The sequence below is a fragment of the Nipponia nippon genome, unplaced genomic scaffold, assembly GCF_047370975.1.
Source record: "Nipponia nippon isolate SJK-2023a ecotype South Korea unplaced genomic scaffold, ASM4737097v1 scaffold_11, whole genome shotgun sequence".
NCBI lineage: Eukaryota > Metazoa > Chordata > Aves > Pelecaniformes > Threskiornithidae > Nipponia > Nipponia nippon.
In genome coordinates, this window is record NW_028262302.1 from 7,364,060 (window position 1) to 7,381,177 (window position 17,118).

Below are 17,118 nucleotides of genomic sequence, written 5' to 3' on the forward strand. Positions count from 1 at the left end.
TCTCATTTCGGTTGTATTCTCACACATGTACATCAGATCACTGGTTGTATTAGCTGGATAATATTCAGGTTAGGGCATTCAGGCTTGAGGATGGTGATGTTGAGGTGCTTTTAGGAGGGGTAGGGGACCTCAGGAGAAAGAGCTGAAGTCAGCAAGGTAAGATTGAAAGGTTTACAAAGAGGAGGGTGGGTTCAAAAGGATATGGGCCCGCATCCCTGCCAGCTCTCTAAAGGAGACGTTTTTCCTGAAGCACTTCTCAGAGCATTTTTTAGGCTACATGTATAGAGCACGCAAGCTATATAGCAGTAACAAGGGAGACTTGGTTGTTAGCAACCCCGTCAGACACGGGCGACTGTCACCCTGATGATACGGGCCATCCCTGACTGTCTGCCTTTGCTACGTGCTCGTTAAAACTCACCACAGCACAAGGCAGAAAAGGACACTTGCACGACGCAATATGGGAACTTGAGGCTCCACCAGGTCTCTGCCTGCTGGCTCCCTTGGGCCCTGTTGGCTGGAGCTGTCATGTATGTATGGCTGAGGAGTTTCTACTTGCCACCTGGCCTGGCTGAGGGCAGCTCTGTGCCCACCCAAGTAACACTGCCCAAGCTCTAATCACACCAGCACCTTCTGGAAGAGCTGAGGGAGCCTGATGTGACAGTGGTAGCTTGGGAGCGGTCCCCAGGCTGTGTCTGGTGGTGTAAGTGGGAGCTGAGTGTCATCTTTTGATATGGGGTGATACCTGGCTGTTATGTAGCAGAGGAGTTAGGAAGTCAGCTCGTGGCTTCTATCTACCATGCTCCTGCTGTGCTATAAAATCAGTCACTGGCGTTCTGGACTTCTGTTTCCCTGCTATCAGCAGGGAACTGAGCCCTCTTGCAGAGACCCACAGGGTGCTTTGAGGAGAAACGGAATTGAGATTGATTTCCTATAGTTACCTGCCAAAAATGTGAGCAGCAGCGTCCAGTCAGGAGCACCAAAAGACCTGACCACCAGCTTCCCCTGAGTTGGCACTGCAGAGAGGCACACAGTCTTCTCCTTACAGATCTGCTTCTCGGGACGTTTTTTCCTCAGAGGCAGAAACAGAGGAAAATGAATGAGACAGAGCTGAATTTATTTCTTGTTCATGCCACAGCATGAAAACAAAAGTGCATCCAAGAATAAACTGTACAAGAGCTGTAGGCAGGTGTTCTGGCAAGGCAGGGAGAGACAGTGCGGGTATGTCTTTTGGTGGCTGGCTGAGCATGCGTTGATTTTGTGCTTCTAAAGCATCTTATGCCTGTGCAGCAGAGGGACCTATAGTTGTAGGAGCAGGGACTGTAAGCCTGGCTGGTTATCTAGAGGCATAGGTGATAGGAGTGGGAGAGAGCTGAGGGAATGTGTATTGCTCAGCACATACACGCTGTGTATCATACATGGGCAAGGGTGTTGCACAGCGGGGGATGTAGCGTGTGTGTGGCCTTGGGCAGGGGGTTGCCGTGCGTGTGGATACACGGGCAGCACGCTGCCTGGGCTGCGCGCAGGGCAGATGTGCTGGCAGCGGCTGCAGGAGGTTACTTTGCAGTTAAATGAGGTGAAGAGTTACCATGGCGACCGCACTCTCCTCTCCCTGCCAGATGCCAGGCTCCCAGGCAATAGTGTTTGTGTGCTGTTCTGAAAGCCCCAAACTCACTCTCCCTCTTTTGCGAATGGGTGAGGACCATGCTGCCCTCTCTCCAGACTGGGAGAGTGGTAGACACTGGGATATGGGGGTGGTTTCTGCACGCTCCATCTTTCAGCAGAAGGGGGCCACTGTCTGGGTACCTGCTACACTGGTGGCTGCTGCAGTGCAAAGACAGAAGGGCTGTGGTTTGAATTACTGTGGTACACGATGGTTCTTGCGCTGTATGTCCACACAGTGTCCTCAGGAGCAGAGAAGTCTGAGCCAGTTGCCAGTTCTTAGGCACCTACTGTGCACGTGCAGAGAGCTGTCTGTTGGAGGACCTTGCACCCGTGCTGCAAGAGACGTGCTCTCGGCAGCACCCCAGTGAACACCTGTGCACCACCCTAGCACCACCCGCAGCTTGGAGCTCACCAGCGATAGCTACTGCAAGACTCCAAGGATAGTCAGAAGGCAAATGTGCACCAGAACATAAAGCCTCCTTGCACCTAGTGTATTCACGCTTGCTGTTAGTGCCCACACAGAGTATGTTTTCTGTTGTTACTCAGTTGGATCAGATCATGTCCTGTGCTGTAGCCCCTGGCAAAGAAAGTACAGCTGCATCTTTCATGTACCACAGGAGATAAGGTGCGGTTCCTCAGAGACCTTACTCCTTTCATCTTCACAGGCTTTGTTTCTTTCATCAGCTCTCTAGGTTTAGTGCTCAGTGGTCTGTGAGGCCATATAAATCGTATCTCTCCTGTGCTCTCAGTTAAAGGTTTAGGGAGATGGTTGCTTTGTGGTCTGTGGGGAAAACTTGGAGGAGGAAAAGTTTTGTGGCTTAAAATGTTTGGAAATGCTTAGTTTGGGGAGGAACGCTGGTGCATCCTGCACAGACCCATATGCAAAAGAACAAACCAAGTAGATGGTCACGCTGGTCCTGTAGGCTGAAGTGCCACAGGAGACCAGAGAGGTGCTGTAGACCAGCAGGAAGGTCATCACGTCACTTCTGCTGCACTGGAACATTGCAGATATGCTAAGAACACAGCTCGAGGCAAAGGTCCGGCGCTCCTCTTCACCAATGTGCCCATTGCAGCATCGTCCCTTGAGTACTCCTCTTTTCCCTTTAAGGGTTTTTGTTTAAAGCATGGAAAAGCATGCTAGACACTGACAAACAGGTGTTGTCATCTTGCAGAGGGCTGGCAAAAGAACAAATAGCTGCACTTCAGTGGAGGTGAAGCAAGCTCCACACAGCTGAGATTTGCTAATTTGCACGGTCATAAGGTCTCACTGGAAAGATATTTTTAAATGAAAAAGCAAGGAAATGATGCAAAATAGATTTGAGCATATTCCAGGAGATAGTTAAATTTTTCATAGTGAAAACCAATAATAGATCAGTCTGTGTGCGATGAACATCTCATCACAAAAATACATCACGGGAGGCTTCTGCTATCTATTCTTGGCTGAGCACTGACCTTGGCTATTAGATCTCAATTAAGCAAGTATGTGACTAATGTTTCTCTCTCTCCCACTTTTCTGCTGCAGAAAATAATACTCAATGAATCAAACACTGAGTACCTGCACACTTACTCTCCAGATGGGACCCATGGTTTCTCAGTAGGTTCCATGTCACCTGAAAGAACAACATTTCTTGTGTGAATCCCAGGGAAAGGAAGTATTAAAGATCTGTGGAGCCAGGGATTGCAGTCTTCAGCACTGAGCAGCCTCTGATGTTCCAGCACAGTGTGCAGTGATGCTTGCAGCTACAGGGGAGGGGTGAGTAGGCCACAGGGATCAGGAGGAGCATGTCATATCTTCACTTCTTTATGCTTGCTCACCTGGGGTCCTTCTTTCCTTTAATTTCTCCCTTATCATTTTGTCCTCGGAGAAGGGACGAAGTGCTAGCGGATTAGACAAGGGTAGTAATAAGACTATGCAAGACTTGCCTTACTACATAAGACCCCTGGCAAGCCAGGAGATGTCTGCAGACTGGTTCCACTTTCAGCCCAGGTAAATGCTGAACCATCAAAACAGTGTGCCAAGCTCAGATCTCTCCTGGAGCACAATCACAGCACTGGGCCAGGAAGGGCTTGGAGGAGATCATATCCCTACGCTCATGTTTGACATCCAGCAGCAGCGGTCAATGGCAGGAGCAGCCACAGAAACAGTTGTTGGAGAGGTGTGCTCCTGCTGTTGACAAGTGAGGATAGGGCGTTAGGAGGGGATGAAGAGTTCTCTCTGCCAGCTAGTCATGTGTGTTGCCTACAGTTGGGATTCAGGCAGGGAACAGGTGACATGGCAGCATCTGAGCTACAAAGACGGAGGCGGTGGCAGGAAAGGACAGATTTTTGTTGCACTTGTTCTAGCACTGCTTGGAGGCAAGAGGAAGAGTGAGGGGAAAAAATGAATTGTGGACAAAGACATGCTATCTCCTACAAACTACCAGTCCTGTGGGGAGCAAAAGAGATGCCACTTTGTCACCAGCATTGTGACAAGGATTTGATGGAGCAATGCCAGTGTGAAGAATAGAAGATGGATCTCCTACATGGTAGAACAAACCCCTTGCTTTAAAAGGACCTGTGGCATGTTTTCAGCTGTCTGGGCTGAAAAGGGGTTTATTTGCACACAGCATTCAGCTGGGTTTAGAATGGCTGCAGATTTTTTGCAATAGTGTGGCTAAAATCTTCCTGACCCCCTGTCACAGCACCTGACAATCAGCACTTTTGCCAAGTCAGGTTTCATCACAGCAATGAGAACAAGCCGACAAACTCAAACCAGTCATTATAAGCTTGGTGCTGTTCTCTGACAGTCTTTCCAGGTGCTGGCTATACTTGACAAAAGGTCAGACTAACATCTGACTTTAATCTTAGAGGAATGCTGTCTGAAAAGCCAAGGGGGAAAAGGCCAGTGTATATGTGAGTGTGCTGCCTGGAGTGGCAGAAAGCTGTACCTAAGCTTGATCTCAGCCACCGGGACAAGGTAAGACAATGCCAGATCAATTCTCTCTGTTCTAGAAAAGATGGGACGTGCTATGCAACTGGGAGCGAGAAGGGTGTTAGATCTTGGTGCTTGTCCCATGTCCACTGTATGTTTGTTCCCTTTCCTCTGCCTGCCTTGGCTGTGAGCAGTGACGCTTTTTCTTTGTCCTTGGAAGAAACTATTTCCAAACATTTTCCAAACTACTGCTAAGAATTTCTCGATGCTCCACTCAGGGTTACCTTTGTTCAGCTCCATCCTATGATTCCTAGCTCCACAATCTCAACAGTTGTCTAAGGAGCCATCCCCTTATGAACCAGCGAGTCTTTCCAAAATTTAAATTCTGTCTGAAAACAAAGCTAACTCCGAAGCTTCAGCAACAACAAACACCTCTGCCTGGACTGATTGTTTTTAAGCAAGAACAGTGCTTTGAAAGATGAGTCTCCTTTCCAGGCTGTGTGCTCTCCTTTGGCTCCTCCATCATTTCAAAATCAATAGCTGTCTCTGATTGCTCCCCTCCCCTCCAGACCCTGCTCTTTGCTACCTCATTTTGGTTTTAATTTGCCACAGCAAAATTGCAGTCATTTTTCCCCCATCCTAATTAAGAAACCTATCCATTAAGGAGAAAGAAAACAAAACCCAAACCTTCTTATCTAAGCCCTTAGCGCAGAACAGAGACAGAAATGATTGGTGAGATGATCACCTCTAGAAAGCCAAGGCCTTTATTGATTCTTCTGGCCTTCCTCAGTAAATACAGAATGAGTTTTAAATTCACCTAGAAGGAAGCTAAAAGCTAATGTAAAGTGCTGACTTGCCAACATCAGAGAAGAAAGAGGCAGTATGTCTTCTAGGCTGACTCACTTTTTACTCTCTATACATAGTCCCAACACGAATATTTGGAGAATGTTTCGTTGTACCTCATAGAATCATTTATGTTGGAAAAGACCTTTAAGATCGTCGAGTCCAACCACCAACCTAATACTGCCAAGTCCACCACTAAACCATGTCCCTAAGCGCCACATCTACATGTAAGCGTGAGTGCAACCTCACCTTACTTCTATTTCAGTTTCCCGACATTTTGGTCTAAATTGGCCTTGCTCCTGACCTACCTTTTGGAAGAGCTTTGAGATCATGAAACAGATTAGAAAAGCTGTATTGTGGGCAAGTGGCCTCCTTCAGCCCAGCCAGCAGCACGGAGCACTTCGCTTAAGGAAACAAGAATTGAGCGATGGTGAAGGAGGGCACAGCCTCAGTGCCAAGATGTGTGATTACAGACACAAAAAGGGAAAGTCTACACAGAGGAGCTCAGGGGAGAGCGCACCATGCATGGGGATTTTGTGGGAGAGGACATTCAATAGCACCATCAGAAAAGGTTGGAGACTGAATAGTCCCTACTGACTTGGGAAAAATGAGATGGGATTTGCCTCCGCAAGGTTAAAACTTTCACTGTCCAGAGCAACAAGCATCTCTTCTGTTCTGCAGAGAGGGAGAGCTACTGCAGGCTTTTCCAGACTTTATCCCCTCCCTCCTTCTCCCCCGGTGTAGTGGAAGGGGTAGATACCTTCCGTGATGCCTATCTGAATACAAGCCCTAGCTGCGAATAAAAATCAGATCTGGCTCCCTGCTGTACTCCAGACGCTTATTTACCATCTTGGAGCGAGAAGCATTTAGCTGATTAACCTGTTCAGAGTCTCTGTGCACAGTCAGCTCCTCCTAAGGGGGGTCCTGCACTTAAAATAGCAGGAACCAGATGGGGATGATGCTCACTGGGCTAAAATTGCTCTGGTATTCCAGATTGTTCCTCTCTTGACCAGGACCCCAAGAGCAAAACCGCTCAGAGCAGGACCTGCTATAAAAGTCCAGACAAGTCTGCATTAAGAGCATGAAAATAGGCTTTTGAGCCTGGCTTCCTAAGGGAATAAGGCTTGTGCTCTCATCGTTTGTGCATGTGTGAAACTCTGCGTGTCCTCACAGTCCTGTTCAGTAACTTTGAAACCTGTCGGTCTATTTCAATTAGATTTGATAGATGGCATAAATTTCACAGCTAATTAAGTTCCTGCAGGTTTAGTAGGTAGCCAGTTAGAGGAGAGGGACCCTATAAAAACCCTGATTCAGGAAAAGGGTGCACCGTGCATGTATTAAACACTGGAGAGGTCACATGGGAAAAATCACTTATAAATGCTCAGCTGGAAGAAAAGCCTCAGTGAGAGCTCACAATTTTTCAGGAACATAAATCCCTAGGGAACCATGGTACATTCATTCTGCACCTCACAAAATTACTGCTTTGGTTTATTGTGATGTAGATGGGAGGAAAAAAATTATTTAATTTAGGAAACACTGTAAAAACACCCCACAGCCTAAGATCCAGTGTATTTAAGTGGATCCGGTGGATCCAGTGGGTTTAGGAACTAGGATTCAGTTGTCCATTTGTTGTTGGCAACCTGTTTGTAACAGAAAGCAGCACTAGCAGAGAGTGGTGTACCACCTTAAATGGGAAAAGGTGCTGAAGGGCGAGCAAGGAAAGTCAGGGGCCCCGGGCACATATGGTCTGTGGGGAAACGTTGTGGGTCCTGGGGTCCTTTCATGTGGCAGAGAGGAGACTGGGGGGGGGGGGGGGCGCGTCTAACTGTAGACTTCAATTATTTGAAGGCAGAGGGAGCGGTTACAAGTTGTATTTTGGGAAACTCAGGCAAGACAAAAGGCAGAATTTCTTCATAAGGTGAGTAAGGGCAGCACTGGCACAGGTTGCCGAATGAAATGGTAGAGTCTCCATCATGGAAGGTTTTGAAGTCTCACGTGGGTAGCTCGTTGGCAACAGCACTATTCCTGGGGGAAGCTGGACCTCCAGAGGTCCCTTCAACCACCATTTCTGTGGTCCTTTGACTACAGATATCAGAAGATGATGCAAGCAAATAGCTTGTATGAGCCAAGCTGTAACTTGCACAGTGGCAACTTTCATCTCAACTTTACCAGAGCATATGTGAACCTATGTGTTCACATATGTGTTCAATTCTTCTTCAGCGTTCCATTCTCTGTCCAGAAAAATGGTTTTATTAAGGTATTTGTGATCATTTGCTAAATATAAATAGCAGCACTTACTTTGTACTGTGCTAAACTTGTGTCAGCCACATCTTGTGCCTCTTGCACCAGATCTATAGCGTTGTGCTACAGATTGTTTTCAACCAGCTTTGGTTATCAGGATTTACGGAGGCATCAGCAGACTGTGGATGACTGTCACCGGTTTTCTCTCAAAGTCTCTTCATGCATAGAGATTATCCAAAAAAAGGCCCTTTATATATAGGTCTTTTGAGGCCTCCAGCAACTCGTTTTTCTGGATCATTAATTTCTGCAGTCCAGGTACTTCTGTTAACTTTTCGAGGTAATGTGTTCAGACCCAGGCAAGTTTTATGATTTCATCAGAACTAAAGTATGCTTAGAGCACACTGGATTATTGCTCAATTAATTTTGCATCCCAATTAAGTGGCAGACAATCTTGTCACCGACAAGTCTCTTTTCCCTGTTAAATCTATCCTGCTTCAGGTGTGATGCAGAGAATGAGAATGACTGACATGAATAGATGAAGACAGATCCAAGCTCTTGTCTGCACTCCGTAAGATGCAAGCCGGCTTCAACCTGAACCCGTAGGCATGGCAGTGAGACACTGTGCTGCTAGCTGGGTATTCCCTACCTACTACCCGCTTCCCTACCTACTAGCTTCTCCGTACCTACTAGCTCAGCAGAGCACGTAGCATAAATAGAGGAGCTTAGGCGCACCTTACTACTATCTGTAGAAATCTCTGATGTGCAACAGTGAGGAAAAAATGTCAACAAGCTCTCAAAGAAAGGAAAAATACCTAAGATCAGAATCATTCCAGCAGCAGGCACAGCTCTAGGGACTGCTTTGCCTGTAAGTTGCTGCCGGGCTGGCATGCAGAGGGCATGCAGTAAATCTGTCTTGAGCACTAGCCAGCAGCCCGGTTTGTAACACTGAACTTCGCTAGCACAATACTCTCAAGAGGACTGAAAATTACAGGTTTGTACAGGCAGTTTCCTCTTCTGCCTCCAGTATTCATCTCACTGTGCTTTGATTCTGATTTAACTGGAGATTTTATTTTCCCTTTACTCTTGATTATAAAAAAATCAGTAATTGTTTAAACTCTGTTGGACAGTTAGCTTTATCTATAGGTCACATAATGAACAGAGTACATGTGGTAAACAACCTACTTCATTTCCAGGTGGCCTTGAATTAAACACATGATTATCTTCCTGTAATCAACTCATTACATTAATTTTCTTGCAGAATTGGTCCAGATGACCTCTTCTTTCCCTCCCCTCAGCTGTGCACAGCAGGACATCCTAGAAGACTGCTGCCTATGCCATTGATGCAATTTTGTGCTTGTGGCCCTCGGGCAGTACTTCTCCTTTAGAGGAATGAAAAGCTACAGAGATTATCTCTGTGTGCATCTATAGGAACACAGGCACATATTTGTGGTACCTATAGATACAAAAATTGGATCGGTGCTATGAAAAATCCTGTCGTCATCACAAACCTAAACAAACCAGGTGCAATGTCACAGCCTGAGAGCTGTGTAGAGTAGGTCAATGGTTCCCAATCATTCTGTCCTAGAAGGAAAATTAGCAGAGTGTAGCACTGGATGCAGCCCTGTTCCCCGCCTTCTTCCCAGGGCTGTTGCTGCCTCTTTGAAATCATGTTCTGGAAACACAGTTTGCAGAGCCCACAGAAGTCCTGCGGTTTGCTTATTTGTACCCCACTCTTCTGTGGCCACAGAACCAATGCTCCTGCTAGGCTGGCAGTTTGGGAAATTTTCCTGTCTTATAGTTGTTTCTCTTTGTACGTGGATGACTTTTTTTTTTCTGGGTCATTTCCCATATGCCCATTTCTGGGTCATGGACTTTTCACTTTCTGGGTGTCTGATACAGAATTAGACCAGGGCTGTCTCCCACTCACAACGGCATTAGATAACAAGCTTGACTGCAAGTCAGTAACTCAGCAAATTCTCAGCTCAGTCACCTCTAAACATAAGGCTTCAATAGACTGGATACTTCCCATGACCAACTGCTATCAGTAGCTTGCAGCATTTACTCCAATTTCAAACTGCAGAGGATAAACAGTATGGTTTCTTGTCCTTGAATCACAGGAGCAGCTGAATCCTGGAATAAATGATTGCTTGTCATTCGTTATATATTTGTAGGGAACTGAAGACAGAAGAAATGAGAACCACGGACTTAACCCTCAGCCTGCGACGTGAAGAAACCAGCCCCAGTTCATGACCATCTAGTTCTGTGACACTGTCTTCTCTCGTCTTCAGTGCTGAGTGAGTTGGCAGATTTTTGCTTCCCTCTCAAGAGTGAAGAACAGAGTTTGCCTTCTCATTGTCAGGAAAACAAATATTGCTCTCCCCTTCCCCACCTTCAGGTGCCACTAAGGGAACTTTGCTGTTTTCCAAGACTTACTGGGTCAACTTTCCTTTCTGGTCATGTTCCAACCTCTCTGCACCATAGCACTCACTTTCCCAGGGCTCAGCTGTAAATACACCACGCCTAGGATACAGAAAGGACACATTTCTGGCATGGAATAAAATATTGAAACCCACATCTGATTATTTCAGACATCAAATTACTGGAGTTCTTTGCAGTATTGTGTAAGGAATTAATTGCACACATACACGCATTCACCTGCTATGAAATAAGCAGACCAGACACACTTTCCCCATGAGGAAAAACTGCCACGTACATATTAAATTGGACTTTGATGCTGCAGGCAACACCTCTCCAAAACCGCCCAACAAACCCTGAAGTACCCATAAGCAAAGCAGCCCTGCAGACGTTTGCAGGGCTCCTCCACCGGAGCTGGCAGATGGCAGAGGCAGTAGATCCAAAAGAAGCCTGGAGGGAACAGCACAAGGGATGCAGCAGCATTAACAATACACTGAAATAACTAACTGGAGAAAAAGAACGGAAGAAAAGAGCCAGCCCAAAACTGATAGAGATCTTTAATTTAAAAACCAAGTAAGTTTATTCATTGGGAAAGTGCAACAAAATACCCCAGGGATTGTGCATTCCACTCCAACAATTAAAATTGCATTAAAAAGCAGATAGGAAGGTCTGAGTCTTAAAGAGAGCTGGCACAAAAGCTAGTGCTTTTCTTTGTTTCAATATATTTATCTTTGGGTGACAGAGATAGTCACTGATTAATTTTTTAGGTACTTCATTTACAGCTTCATTGCTTCTACTTGCAAGTCATTCTGTTCCTTAAAGATGCTCGCTTGGGACTAGAGGACCATAATCTGCAGGCACTTAAGAGGGGGCAGTTTTGAAAGAATGGGGATGTGGGGCTCAGTCACGTACTTACTGTTGGCAGGAGACCCAGCTGGGAGCTACTAGATATTCTAAGTAGATATTCCCCCCCAGTTGCTTCTCTCCAAAATCTGAGGTATACAAAAAGTCCTGTTCCACTCCTAAGAGGAGCTTCAGCTGCTGCTGAAGGGTGCAAGCAGGCAAAAGGAGAGCACAGGAGTAGAGCAAGCTTACAGCAGGTGTTGCTCAAGGGAGCTGCTAGTTTCTGACCACTGAACCAATTTTTGCTGTAGAGGTAGTTCTCTTGGGAATGCTGCAGGCAGGCCTCACACCCATAGCAGCCTATTCTCATTCATACTTGTTACTGCACTTCAGCTGAGCTTTACAAGCCCAACAGGATTCTTTAACACATAGAAATTATGTATTTTTTGCTAGCGCTTTCTGCCCAGCGATTTCAAAATACTTTATGAGCATCACTGAACCAAGCTTAAAATTTTCTGACATACGGGTATTTTAAAGGGAACTGAGTACAGTAAACCTCTGCAACAAAATGGCAATAAAGTTCATCTCCCAAGTCCCAGTCCTGAACTTACCCTTCTTTTCCTTTTAAATTCTTTTTCTCCCCCAACCTATTTCTTACAGCAAGAAGGACTACATTTATTCTGCAGAAGTTTATTAATCCCAATACAGACAAGTGACTTCTAGTATGATTACATTAGTTCCCAGTTCCATATGGAGGTTGCCTGTCCAGTCCACATCAGCACGATCTCCTGGTCTCAGCTGTCTGTATTTGGTTTATGTCTCTTGGCTCTGCTGTTCTCCTGACGGTGACTGTCTTCAGAGGGTGCCTGGCTCTCTCCATTTGTCCCAGATTCCTCTGGAAATTTCTGACCCTCAGCCAACACCTGCCGAATTGTCATATTAATGCGGGAAGACTGCAGGTACTTGGCACAGACCTGCCAATCCTCATCAGAGCTGTGCTCAATGACTGAGCCAACAGGAAGGTCTGAAGAAAGTGCTTGGTCCAGGCACGAAGGCAAAGCTGTCCCTTCAGGGTTGGGGAGGACGCGGGGGACAGCATGGTACAGCAGACGGCTGAAGCCAGACATCACCATGATATCTCCACTGTGCATGAACATTGCTGTTGGGGCCTCCTCCCGCTTCAGGCCCCCAAGCAAAAATATCGAGGATTGCCCAAAACTAGAGATGGTATGAGGATGGAGAGAGAAAACGAATTCAGGTAGAGAACACTTATATGTACAGTAAGAAAATATTAGCAGCTAAATCCCTTTATTAAAAAAAGAAAACAAAAACAAACCCAAGAAAACCAGATGGACTCCTAGTAACAACTTTACAACAAGAACATGGAAAACAAACTAAGAGGCCTGGTTCAAGGTAGGCACAGTGTGAGCAGTTGCCCTGCCAGGTTTGAAGCTTTGCCGAGGTATTTCATCCTTGCCTGCTAGTACCAATTGCCACTCTGCTGCTTTACAACAGACCTGTGCTCTGTGCAAAGAGCTCTTCCACTCCAGGCGCCACATCCATGCTATTCAAGCAGCCTTCAAAGAAAAACCTATGCCCTTGAGCTACAGCTTCCTACTATTCAAATCTTCAGAGAGTGAAGATTATATACCCAATTAGCAAACTACATCACACTGATTTCCTATAACCATATGCAACCATAGGAAAAAAGCCACCAGTCCTTCCACAACACTTGAGTGCTTTCCTTGACTCACCTGAATGATAAAAGGGGCCGAGAATGGTCTAGTTCAGACTCATCCACATGAATTCCCAGTGAAGAGTCAAAATGATAGTAGTTCAGGATCCCTGCTTGGGCTTGGAAACCCCGGAACCCACAGGCTGCGGCCACTTGTTCTGAGAGGAACGCAAGGTCTGAGGGGAAAGGAGTGTGGTGATTTGCTGAGTACTTCTGGAGGAAGGAGAGTGGGGAGAAAAAGAAACAAAAACAAAAAAACCACACCCAGAACATCAGAGCAGCAAATACAATTGGAAACAAACATTGAATGAGAACTCAGAAGTTTGGCTGATAGTCATGGAGAAGGACATCATATTTGCCTGGAAAATGACTACAACATAGGTAGAACCACAGCAAGTTTACCTCTTATCATTTAGTTCTGGGCCCATACTGAGACTGCCAGAGATTCAATTAATTGTGGAGTTAATCATTTTATCTGGATGGCAAACTTGAAGTCAGTAAGATAAGTACCTAAGATTGTATCAACATCCTGCGGATCTAACTTGGTCACTACCTAAAGCTGCCAATGGAAAGACAGTTCTGTATCTCATCATCAGAGCTCCGAAACAAGCATCTTTGTTCCTTCTTTGAAGAATAAGACAAACAGGAATCAATTGCAAACCTACTTTTTCTCTCTCCCATGAGTGACTCAGAGGACTGGAAGGGAATAACGAAGTCTTTATTAAGGCCTCCCAATAATAGGCTGACCTGGTAAATACAAGGCTGCAAGCAGATACGGTTAAGTATCTGCAATATACTCAGAAGACTGCATATTCACTCTGCCATCCTCTCTCAGCCTCCATTTGACTCAGTCTTATGAAAACGTTTATTTTGGTCAGGAGCACCAAAATAGCTGTAAGTTGATGAGACTGTGCTATAGTGGTTCAGACTCTCAAGTTCAAAGTCACATCAGCAGCAGTCTCTTCCTGCTCTCGCTCACCCCTCCAAAGAGGAGCAGTTTCTCAGAAGTAGATGTCTTCAAGCACTCAAGGTCATTCTCACCTTAAGCAGTTAACAATGCTTTGTGACCATCCCTTTTGATAGGGTAAAAATGCTCACTTACCCTGAAATAGAGTCACAGGTCTAGAGCTGGGTATATGCTACTATATTACCTTTCAAAGGAAAGAATGCAGCAATGAACTTTTGCTATTAAATCCTTAGAGTAAACTAAAACAGATTAAAATGTTCTTACAAGCATGGTTTGTTACAGCCTTTCCTCAAGGCTGTCTTGTAGGATCCTAAGCATTTTATTCCATGATACCCTCCTCTGCCATTCTCAGTGCTTATAGCTAAGAAAAATGGAGAAGAATTTAATTTCAATACCTTAGTATCCCAATTATAATGGTAACCAAGGGTCACCCAGCGCAGCTTCTCCAATAAGCTTCTGGGCTCCCCTTTACTGGAACCTTTCCTTCTGCAGAGACAAAATGGAAAGAAATAGGATACGTGTTAATTTCTGAGGGGGGTTTCTGGTAGTGCAGCATACAGTAATGAGATTCGCTCATCCATATGACAGCCTATTAAAATCATCAATCCTAAACTTATTTTCAGTGCCATCATTTTGTCCTCCAAAGACCTTGAAAATTCAGTTCATGCAATCTGAACAAGCTATAGGGCCTACTGCCAACCGCTGTCAGTTTGAAAGCTTGTATTTTCAACATGGTACATAACGGGTTATCAGATGGAGACAACACAATAAACTGGTGCAGATTTAGAAGTCAGAATTAAGCATGTACTATTTGAGCACCTGAAAGTGAAAGAACAGAAACTGTGAAGATCTAAAAGCTGCAAATACAAGGAAAAAAATATTCTAGGCACTTAATGGAAAATGACAAGAAAGGAAAATGCTTCACCTGACAGTGAAGCATATCAAGCTGCATAATACTGCAAAGGACTGTTAGTTCTGCTACTTGGTATTTTCACAAGAAGTCCTTAGGATGGACTGACTTAATGTTCAGTAAGGAGCAAGACTGCTCTAGCTATGACCATACACTTCTTGTAATGTCAAGAACTCTAGATTGCAGATGTCCAGGATACCCAGACTGCTATGCAGGACAAAAAACCTCTTCTTCTCAAGCGACAGCCCTAATGCAGAAGGACTCAGTAGTCTGAAGCCACATGCCAATTTACCGTTCTTACTTCAAGGTGGTGTAGGCAGGAAGAGACCTCAGGGATGGGCTTTTACTATGGCCTATGGAAAAGTCCTTAAAAAATTACAGAGTATTACTATAGTAAATCAGATAGAAACATGCTAGAGACAAATACAAAAACGAAGGTACACGTCTATCTTCTAGTCCACTTATTCCAGCGATTTCAGCTGCTTTTCTCAAGCTAAGTCATGTGTTATGGTAAACAAAGAAAGAAAGAAAGAAAAGGGAAATGTACGCAGAACATCATGATAAACAGTAACACCAGGTGGCTGGCTATCATTTATAGCCTCATTAGTTCAGTAAGACATGCTCTCTTTTACAAAAGAGGATTCATATTTGTGCTGCCATGGTCAAGTCTCAGCCCAGCATCTGCACTTAATGTGCATTTCTACCTGGATACGCAGCTTGTTTCTGCCCTTCACCTATACCGTACTGATAGCTCCTAAGCTAAACCAGGAACAGGAGTAAGAGGCCAGTTTCTTTACCTTTAGGAATTTTTCATAGCTCACTGATTAGTGAAAGAAAGTAATCTTTCCAGTTTCCATCTTTGTCATAGGGTAATAGCAACTTGAAATTACCATAATGCAGCAACACAGTAACTGTCAAGTATAAGCTGCTTGGAACAATTTATGGAGCCTACAAGCAGGTAACACAGCATTTAGAAAAGGGAGAGCCCACAATTTGTTCCTCTACATCTTTCAATTGACAACCTTAATGTTCATAATTAAACATTTTTAGCATGTGCCTTTTGAAAATGCCCTTCTTCTTTCACTATAGTGCTAGAGTATTTGCACAACAGCAGAAACCCTGGTATGCTCCGTAGGTCCTTATTCCCAGAACTTAGTATGTTGCATGTGATTTCACATGTGATTGCTAAGGAGAGGAAAGTGTGAGTGTTATTTATGTGGAAAGAACGAGTTTCTAGAGCTGTAGCAGCAGGTGCTCCTGTGAGAAAGTACGGAGAAATTCTGGTATAACTACGTTAGAAAGAGAACAAGTCTGAACAGCAAGGGGGGCTTTGGTCTGAAGTTCCCTTTTTTCTTCACTTGCTGGTAAATGCTTCCATCTATAAAATCCCCCCCGCTTTTTCCTTGTACACAAGGATGTATATATATCCCTTGTAAGGATGCTCTACCCCCTTTTATGCTTCTAATTTTCCCCAGCATTAAAGAAAATAACCAAACTCCACTTTGTGGAGAGAGCATAGCGTACATTTCTAGTAACTGTATGGACTCTCCCTACCTTGTGATTCCTGCATCTTGAAAAGAGCAGATAAGCCATGACCCAAGCACATTTATGCATCTTCCTGATGGCTTTAAAAAGCATTAAAGTTGTGTCCAATCTTGGAAGTAGACCTCTTTTTAGTTAAATACTCTGTTTCTCCCCTCCCTGAAAGGCTCTCACTCAAGATACTAGACAAGTTGGCTAGTTTGATCCGCTGTCCCCTAGGTATAAGCACAAATATAGCAGTTCGCTCACTTGAAGACTCAGGCAAGTGCTTAATAAAACTGCCAGTGTTTCTGCCAGCCATCACTCTTCCAAACACTGTTTTCCACTGAACTGGATTCAGCTGCAAATTAACCTCTGTTCTGATCATTCTCTGTGCGCACAGGAGGTGCTGCTGGGAAAGGCCTGTCAAGCTGGAACAGTACCCCACTTTTTTCAGCTGTAGGGCACAATGCACAATACTTTCAAAGAACAATTTTTCATCCTTGATGGAACACAAAAAAGGCATCTGAATTTCTGTAACTAATTCTGACTGAGCCTGGAAAACACAAGTGGGGGCATAACTTCTCCCCTAGGTGCAAATATTTAGAAGTCCAAATCTTGCTTTTGACATTCCATATGTTGTAGATGTTAAGAGTATTTCTGAAGAAAAATCTCAGCATGTCAATTTTACTAAGAGGCTGAGGTGGAAGACGAGAGTTGTAGGGAACTCTGATCACTGCATCACATGGAACACTCATTATGAAAAATGAGCAGTGAAATCAACAAGGTAATGATAAATACCCAAATAACTAAAAGAGTGTGTACTGTAAACAGCATCTATCTTGTATATTTTTTTACAGGTGACTCCAATTAAAAAAAAAGTCTTTAAAACTTTGATAAATTCTCCATTAACTTCCAAATCAGGTAGAGGAAAGGCAGCTGCATCAGCCACAGAACTCTGAACCTGTGGGAGTCTTTCAGAGTAAACAGGATTGCCATTAAAATGGTACATTTAATCACCATCTCAGATTGAATGAAAAAAAAAAACCAAAACAAAAACAAACCAACAA

General features: G+C 44.6%; 1 protein-coding gene across 3 annotated transcripts in view; it reads right to left on the reverse strand.

The window, feature by feature from the left end:
• The window catches only part of ALKBH1 (alkB homolog 1, histone H2A dioxygenase), a 29,342-nt gene that overhangs the window by 3,926 nt on the left and 8,298 nt on the right, over nucleotides 1–17,118 (reverse strand). The window contains exons 4-7 of one of the 3 annotated variants that reach the window (XM_087747416.1): nucleotides 14,013–14,103; nucleotides 12,670–12,863; nucleotides 10,091–10,177; nucleotides 939–1,069 (exon numbers count right to left, since the gene is read on the reverse strand). In XM_087747416.1, coding sequence (XP_087603542.1) covers nucleotides 939–1,069; nucleotides 10,091–10,177; nucleotides 12,670–12,863; nucleotides 14,013–14,103 — 503 coding nt within the window. Of the gene's footprint in view, nucleotides 1–938; nucleotides 1,070–10,090; nucleotides 10,178–10,408; nucleotides 12,134–12,669; nucleotides 12,864–14,012; nucleotides 14,104–17,118 lie in introns of those variants that run through there. The other 2 variants (XR_015702262.1, XM_009474541.2) reach the window with 2 other exon arrangements.